The sequence below is a fragment of the Anabrus simplex genome, chromosome 2 (assembly GCF_040414725.1).
Source record: "Anabrus simplex isolate iqAnaSimp1 chromosome 2, ASM4041472v1, whole genome shotgun sequence".
NCBI classification, from domain to species: Eukaryota; Metazoa; Arthropoda; class Insecta; order Orthoptera; family Tettigoniidae; genus Anabrus; species Anabrus simplex.
In genome coordinates this window covers 967487550-967496986 of record NC_090266.1, presented here as the reverse complement: position 1 = coordinate 967496986, position 9437 = coordinate 967487550, and the positions used below count along the sequence as shown (strand labels likewise).

The following is a 9437-nucleotide window of genomic DNA, read 5'->3' as shown; positions in this document are numbered from 1 at the left end:
TAGTGACTATGTATAGCAAGAGGTTGCTGGTGAAGTGGGAGACAGCGCAGATTAAGAAGAAATAGCTTCAGCCGTAATAACTTCGTCCGCTGTTCATTGGTTGTGACGAGAGGTAGATATTGGTACGAGGACAAAAGAAGATCTCCTTCACGGGTGTGCCAGGTACAAGAAAGCATTTCACGTCTATTTTAGAATTTTTTTGATATTATTCGACGAGAACGCGATTGACTTAATTGTTCGAGAAATAGATAGGTACGCGGCAGAGTGTATACTTGGCGAGGCCTTGAAACCAAGATCGCGCGCCTGGAAGTGGAAGACAATGACAGGGGAGGAAATATATGTGTTCTTGTGGCTTGTAATGTTCATGGCGATAGAAACCCACCCTGAAGAGCTATTTCGCAGAGAGTTTTAGAAAACCCTACATTCCCTCAAACATTGGCAAAGGGCAGGTTTATACTCACCTTGCGATATTTACATTTTGTTGATAATTCCACAGGGGATACCTACACGAGACCTGAAAAGCTTTTCAAAATTCAGCATTTCCTGGAAATTATAAACGGAAATTTTCAGACGACCTACATCCCCACAGATAATATTTCTGTGGACGAGTCCCTTACACTCTGGAAAGGCAGACTTGAAATAAAAATTTATATTCCCTTATACCTTATTGTAAATATTGCGTGTGATTATGGACAACCCTGAATAGCAGACGTCACATATATATTGCTCAGAAACATTGCACTGGATCTCGGTAAGTGGTCCTAAAATTTTAATTACGTTATATTTTGGAGATTTAACAGTATGAGTTCTTTACCTTGATGGTGTCTAAGCCTCTGCTGAGCTTCAATTTAAATACAGCCTGAGAAGTGAGCAGCTCTGGATTAAATTACAGGCTTGAGGCGATAGTAGTAAATGAAATAGAAACTAAATGAACCGATGTCACTGTTGAGATCAACAGTATACTGTAAGCGATAAGTCAGCTCCCGTACGAAGCTACATTTTCACTGGTCTTTTTTAAGACTGTCTTCGCAGTACGGAGGTAAAAGCTGGATAGACTCAGGATATCTTATAGTGCTTTTGAATGCTTGCAGCCTCACAGTAATATTAGTATTTCCGTATTTAATGGAGGGTTTGAAATATATTGTGACATCTAACGTGATTCCCAAAACTACAAGGTTAGGATATCGTGCGGATATCATGCAGAATGTTGACAGAATGTGAAATCTGATAGTATTTTTGTTCGTCTTTCTACCGATTTACCTCCACTACACATTTGCTAAATCTTGCTAGACATGTCAATACCAACGATGCGCTAAAATTCTTCGAAATTATTTAATCTGTGTGAATATAAGGAAAAACACATCTTCATCATTCCGAATTACAATTCTGTTTCGTAATTTACTGGATTCCGGCGGTTAAGGCACTTCTTCATACCTAGTTTTTCAAAGTAGAAGAGAATTTTTCTGGCAGTAATCGGTGGTATCACAACGTCATAAGCGTGAGTCGCTTAGATGATGAGTGTAGTGTTACGGATGAAGATGAAGTTACATAGACATGTTGTACAAAATCATGCTGATATTAAGGTTAGTTAACCGGAGCGTACAGTTTAAAGGAGGTTATTATTTAGCACAATGAAACCACCGTAGTGCAAAGTTTTGAACATTACTATTAACTACAGGAGAATATGTTAAATAGGACATTACTTGAATTAAATATAATTTTCAAATTACAACTTACTGGATTTTCACTTCGTACTGTAGGTAATTTTCATCTGCTGTCAATATGATTCGTTATGTAGTGGTATGTTGAGTTAGCAGTGTGTTTGAAATAATGTATCTTCTTCTTTTGTGGGATTGTTCTTTGTCAGTGTTTCAGAGACATCTAAATGGAAGTCGTACACCAACGAGAACAAAATAATTTAACTTACTTCAAGTAAACTAAATATATGTAAATACATTGCAAATAATGAAACATATAAGGAATTTAGTTCACTCTTAAGTGTTAACATATATTAGAGCAGATTAAATCACAAGAACATCTGCACACACCATGGTTAGGACCTTCAACAGAAAATACTCAATAGAAACTAAAGTTTCACATCAATGCTAATGTTTCTAAGGACAGGATGGGAATACAAGGTAGCCGTGCAAGGGAAACAGATTCATATTTGCAAACATTTAATGGATTTCCTTAATTTAATTTTCATATTATTGTTATTAACAGAGTCAGAATTATATGCAATGAAAGTCTCCACATATTTAAATGTGATCTTTCAGTAACACAAAAATATTTTATTTGCAATAATTATTAGACATTCGAGTTTAGACGAAGAAATCGATTAAATTTCTCCTTGGGGCAGAAGTGCACCTCAACGTCTGCCATAAAATTACAGTTCTGAGGGAGATAGAGACTGTAGTTTGTTAACTTCTTACTGAATACACGGGGGCGAGGAACCAATTTTACATGTTTTTGCAAAAGTCACTCTTGTACCTGCAAAATATTTAAAAGAGATATGTTTTAAACACATTCCACACTTCACTTTGAACATCATACATGCACAAAACTAAATGGTTAACGAGGGAAGTGGAGGTTAAGGCTCCACACAATACTTCAGCTCTGGTATTTAAAACTGCGCAGATTTTGATATCAAGAAATGTATTCTGTTAATTACCTCAGTAGGAAACCCTTCACCTTAAGGAAATTTTCTGATATATATCTGAAATATGAGGGCTAAAATGAATATTCATACCATTGTTAGAAACTAGCTTTTGGTTCTTTAGACAGACTCCGAAATCATTGATCTTTTTCATCCACAATATATCTAAACAAAGAACAAGTAAAATTTGTTAAAATCGAAACTTTCACTGAATTAACGTGGAGCCCCTTCCTTCAAATATATTGAACAATAGTAGTGCGGGGCTAACAGTCATGCGTGTTATCTAGGATTTATGTGTTAGACACAAACACATGCGGTTGCTGTAAGCTTTTTGGCGTATATATATATTCATGATCGGGAAGTTCAATTATTTTAAATGATATATATCTAGGATGTTATCTACACACGTAAGACATGAATATTTTCATTTGAAAGGTTAAGGCAGAAATAAACAGCTAAACTACGAATTCTACTGTAGTATGCTATTAACACATCGGTGAAAAATTAGCTATTTCTAACGCAAGAGGAAGGGTTAACATAAATTTCGAATTAATTCATTTCTAGTGTATACCTACAGTTCAAAGTGGAGTCAGAGCTACGGTGACTGGGCGCGATCTCGCACGCTGCAGTCAACTTGGAACGCACTCGGGATGTCATTGGTGCAGACCCTCCTGTCAAAGAAAGATTAACATTCAAATAGTACTTCCCATGCTAACATCGCAATTTCTCGAAAACATATTCATTATTACCTAGACACTTTTCTTGGTGGTAAAAGTTATAATTATTAACGAGGTGCTTGTATTCAACACATTCTTTACACAACTAACCGCAGACGGTGATAATCTGTCCAAGGAACTGGTCAAATTCATTCAGTATGTGTTCTCACCGTGCAAATATTTCACACAGTTCTAAAATGTATTAATCTTAGGAAATCCATTCTGATTATGGAATAATTTTACATGGAGACAAATAAAGGATTATGTGGCATGTACAGTAACACAGGAATAAATTCTCAGTTCAAGAAAGACACAAAAGTTAATCATATATGTTGCAGTAAGATTATTGTAGTCAGACGGGAAATGGTGTTGTTCTATCCTCGTCATCCATTGTCATTTCCATAGAAATTATGGAACAAGCTTAAAGTAATATGCCACTGTTCCTGACGTGATCGTATGCACGGACGTAGAAATACTATTCTCTGGTAATTTTGTTATTAATCCTTAGAGATGTACGAATCAGTAATATTTCTCACTATATCTTCATCCGGCATGTGAACAAAACATACCGCAATCATAAATGTTATCTTCTTACAGTATAACCTTACCTCGAAACGCTCAGAATATTATATCAGTGCATTAGAAGCACTATTCCCTTACTATATAGAGTACTACGAGCATATGTAGATTCAACCATGTGATATGTAGTTCAACACTTCATAAAACACATCAACTGTTATTGAAATCTAATTGTCGAAGTTCATATCATAGCTTAAAGGGAGAGAGTTTTAGAAAACCCTACATTCCCTCAAACATTGGCAAAAGGCAGGTTTAAACTCACCTTGCGATATTTACATTTTGTTGATAATTCCACAGGGGATACCTACACGGGACCTAAAAAGCTTTTCAGCATTTCCTGCTTAGTTTAATCAATAACAGTCCATTGTAGAATAAATTCGTTCCACCATCTCACGTAAAAGGTTATGACATGTTCAGCGTGCAAGGAAGGAATAACGTCGAAGTCCCAACAATCATCACAGACAACTTAAAAAATTGCATTTTCTTGTATGTTCTATGCAATGGAAGAAAAAGTCTTAGAAATCATATCGCGTGTCGTACTCAGCTCGGCGTATCGTGCTTCAATTTACCACAATGCTATTTACACTGTGTTTCAACTCCTTTCATTTTCAAATTGCAGCAGGGTTGTTAATCGATTAATTCATGATAAATGAATCACACCTGTACAACACGCGTCGGTACTAAATTCTCCAACTAATAACTATGTAATTATTATTAGTAGTAATGGTCACAGAACGACTGAATTCATTAGGAAATGCCACTTAACAATTGTATGGTATATTAATTCTCCTGTCTTTAAGGCAGTTTTATTCTCAATAGTCCCGTATGCTTGCTAGGTCTTTAAATAAAGAGTCAGATGGTAATCACGTGGTCCATTATGTTAGTAGAGTGTTCACAATTTTCCACTTAACACAACGAAGAAATGTTGCCTATTCATACGACAGTTTGCCATCAATCATGCGCCCACGTAATTTAAAGACGATACTGTTTGTTTGAGGAACTTCAGGAGCAAGTGGAAACGTTTCATCACATCACATGATGCCATGCAGATACCCATGACTTGACTGTTTAAATACTGCGTGAGAAGTCACAGTTGCATAATGATGTGTGAATTTTACTGTTCAGAAAATTGAAAAGTCTTCCATGTGTAATTTTCTAATTGTTTTATGGTATAAAACAACTCGGTTTATCACATTAAGGGATAATTAGTGAAGTATTTGTTTATAGTTTCTATGCCTAAGGCATCAGAATATAAGTATTATAGTCACACTTCATCTTGGTGCATTTGTGTACGGGGGTGAAGAGTAAGGAGGGAGCTGTCCCGGTCCAGGTAGTGCTGCCAACTGAATAAAAATGAAATCTGAATTGAACCGATAATATGATCGATCGATCGATATGAAGTTTCTAAACTGTTGTTATCTTAAGCCAACAATTGTGTCACATACACAGTATATAACATTATATTACATTATATAACATTTCTCGATGCGAATCTTGTCCCTAGCATGCATTCTATAGTTTGGCTTTGCTGAATAAACAACAACAGTACTAGTACGTAAAGTGTACGCCAGATGTCGCACAACGATGCTTAAGCGATTCATAGTTTGTGTTTCAAACGTTGCCAGTACGACTTTCGAAGATTGCCGAGGTCGACTGATTCAGCACTAGGGTGTAAATGCACGAAGATAAAGTGTGCCGATAATAAATAAATAAATAAATAAATAAATAAATAAATAAATAAATAAATAAATAAATAAGTAAATCAAAAAAATTTGAAATCTTATATTGGAATATTATTTGTTCTGAATACGAGTTGATTTGACTGTCAGTGAGGGAAGAAAAGTCAATATGACTTCCATAGCAGCCTCTCATTTTACTCAGTTCATTGGTGCTGTAACGTCATGCATTAGCACTTGATGGAGAATTGCAGAGGAAAACTGGAGGTAAGTTTCGAATAATTAACAACATGAAATTAATCTCACACTACTTCTCTCCTGTGTTGAAGGCGAAAAGGGCCTGTATACCATGCAAACCTCAATCAATTTTAAGTTTCTGAAAATAATATTTGTAGGCGACTTCTACCGAGTAATAGTAGTGTTTGGAACATTTTTGCAACATTCACACTATAGCTGAGGTCATGGGATATTGCATCTGTTTCACCTTCACTTCCTTGAATCACAACTGTGCTACACACGTCGGTACTACCTTCTCCAAATAATGACTATGTAATTATTGTTATTAGTAGCAATGGTCACAGGACGATTGAATTCGTTATAGGATTCAATTTACCTTCTGGCTATCGTATCAAAGTTGTGATGCCATCTGTTAATATCTAACCTAATCAATCTAATCTAATCTAATCAATTTGGAACCATTAGGCTTTTATATGTCTTGGGGTAGAGTTGTTATTCAATCAATTTTCAGCAGGAAATATCTCTGGTCATCATTTCTGTTAGCTTCTGTGTGTGGATAAAAGTGTTGTATTATTTTGGTTACACGTATTATGACTGCGGACGTGTTTCTGTGCTACGAAGTTTAACATAGGCTCCCTGGAAAGGGAAATGGTGAGTTATTCAAACATCTGCTTCGATACGAAATTCAACAGTAGGAATAAGTATCGAAAATCATCGTGGCTCGTAGTCGAACGACTCTGCTCTGGTTATTAATGGGTTCAATTCAATTCACTGTGCTGATGAGTACACAGTTCATTTCTGATTACCGATAATTTTCGTACAATAGCTTATATTGTCGATTACATCACATAGCAGTCCAAGATGAAGGAAAGTATTTCCTAGATTAGTAATTAGATATATTGCCGTTTGAATTACAGAGAAATGTCGAATGCAATACATGCTTAGTAAGGAATAACTTCAAAATAAATTTCTGAAAAAGAACGTTCTAATAAATCATAAAAATCGTGCTGACGTTGCTCACTTGCTATTCTCGAGATTTTGAAATAGATATCATTCATTGTGTACCACTTGATTCAACATAATTTCCTTGGTAGAGAAAATTTAAATACTTCGTTTTTGTAAACTTACACTGACCAAACATTAGAGGCCGAGATTTAAAATCTTGTCATATCAGCATCTCGTTTAGCACAATCTTCGTGCTTCTTAAGGAAACAATTTTAATCCCATCCTGATAAAAGTGAATATCTTACTAATTAATATAGTGGTTAAGACATGGACCAGTCGATCTAACACAATCGGAAACTATTTGGAAATAAGGAAGTTCATAATTCATGTTATAAAATGAATGGATTCATGGGAACTAGTATAAGTATTTAAACGTTTTACCGCTTTCTTCCATGCGAGACAAGCAAGTTATTGATAAAAAGTAACATTATTGCATGTTGAATAATTTAATTATAATATCAACGAGTGATCGGGCGCATGTTGAGCATTGTCTTCAGAAGATTGAAATCAGCGGGAAAAGTTAACTTCTTGAAATGTGAGATTTTTTCAAAATTAATAAAAGTTTGCAAGACTTATGAGCATTTTCATATATTAAATACTAGAATAGAATATTTATTGCAGAGGCACGAAGAATAGTGAAAAAGAATAAACATTCGCAAGGGTACACATTGGTCTAGTAAAAAGTTTGAACAAAATCCCATACTTCAGGAAGTACGTTAAAGGATTCATAGAATGCGTCAAATTTCACGCACCCTATCAAATATCAAACATCCCTTATAGAAAAACTTACAATGTGTCTAAATATCACTGTGTAGCATACGCAAGAGATATAATCGAATGTGTCTGCATAGGATGTATCTGCTATCACACGCTATTTCCCTCTTTAGGGTGAAATAAGTTTGAGTGTACTCTTCATCGTAGAACAATTTGAAATTTAGGCGAGTATATACACTGACTGACAGAGCAAATGCAACACCAAGAAGGACTGGTCAGAACTGTATGCCAATTGCAGGGTAGACTGACGTCACTGAGATATGCTCATGATGTGAAATGCGCCGCTGTGCTGCGCACGTAGCGAACGATAAATGGGACACGGCGTTGGCGAATGGCCCACTTCGTACAGTGATTTCTCAGCCGACAGTCATTGTAGAACGTGTTGTCGTGTGCCACAGGACACGTGTATAGCTAAGAATGCCAGGCCGCCGTCAACGGAGGCATTTCCAGCAGACAGACGACTTTACGAGGGGTATGGTGATCGGGCTGAGAAGGGCAGGTTGGTCGCTTCGTCAAATCGCAGCCGATACCCATAGGGATGTGTCCACGGTGCAGCGCCTGTGGCGAAGATGGTTGGCGCAGGGACATGTGGCACGTGCGAGGGGTCCAGGCGCAGCCCGAGTGACGTCAGCACGCGAGGATCGGCGCATCCGCCGCCAAGCGGTGGCAGCCCCGCACGCCACGTCAACCGCCATTCTTCAGCATGTGTAAGACACCCTGGCTGTTCCAATATCGACCAGAACAATTTCCCGTCGATTGGTTGAAGGAGGCCTGCACTCCCGGCGTCCCCTCAGAAGACTACCATTGACTCCACAGCATAGACGTGCACGCCTGGCATGGTGCCGGGCTAGAGCGACTTGGATGAGGGAATGGCGGAACGTCGTGTTCTCCGATGAGTCACGCTTCTGTTCTGTCAGTGATAGTCACCGCAGACGAGTGTGGCGTCGGCGTGGAGAAAGGTCAAAATCCGGCAGTAACTGTGGAGCGCCCTACCGCTAGACAACGCGGCATCATAGTTTGGGGCGCTATTGCGTATGATTCCACGTCACCTCTAGTGCGTATTCAAGGCACGTTAAATGCCCACCGCTACGTGCAGCATGTGCTGCGGCCGGTGGCACTCCCGTACCTTCAGGGGCTGCCCAATGCTCTGTTTCAGCAGGATAATGCCCGCCCACACACTGCTCGCATCTCCCAACAGGCTCTACGAGGTGTACAGATGCTTCCGTGGCCAGCGTACTCTCCGGATCTCTCACCAATCGAACACGTGTGGGATCTCATTGGACGCCGTTTGCAAACTCTGCCCCAGCCTCGTACGGACGACCAACTGTGGCAAATGGTTGACAGAGAATGGAGAACCATCCCTCAGGACACCATCCGCACTCTTATTGACTCTGTACCTCGACGTGTTTCTGCGTGCATCGCCGCTCGCGGTGGTCCTACATCCTACTGAGTCGATGCCGTGCGCATTGTGTAACCTGCATATCGGTTTGAAATAAACATCAATTATTCGTCCGTGCCGTCTCTGTTTTTTCCCCAACTTTCATCCCTTTCGAACCACTCCTTCTTGGTGTTGCATTTGCTCTGTCAGTCAGTGTATTTCACAGATTTTGCCAGACGTGCGTAGACATCAGATATACACACATTTGAAGATACTTTCTTCTTGTTCTTCTTCTACCGCTTTTCCCACACATGTAGGGTCGCGGGTGCGAACTGTGTCGCACATGTGGATTTGGCCCTGTTTTACGGCCGGATGGCTTTTCTGACGCCAGCCTAGTATTGAAGGATGTAATCACT

At 38.6% G+C, this 9437-nt stretch overlaps 1 protein-coding gene across 1 annotated transcript in view; it reads right to left on the bottom strand.

The window, feature by feature from the left end:
• Window positions 1-2351: 2351 nt before the first annotated feature.
• The window catches only part of LOC136863752 (tachykinin-like peptides receptor 99D), a 474112-nt gene continuing 467026 nt past the window's right edge, over window positions 2352-9437 (bottom strand). The window contains exons 7-8 of the mRNA XM_067140105.2: window positions 3232-3327; window positions 2352-2490 (exon numbers count right to left, since the gene is read on the bottom strand). Of these exons, the coding sequence (XP_066996206.2) occupies window positions 2429-2490; window positions 3232-3327 (158 nt within the window). The 3' untranslated portion in view covers window positions 2352-2428. The remainder of the gene's footprint in view (window positions 2491-3231; window positions 3328-9437) is intronic.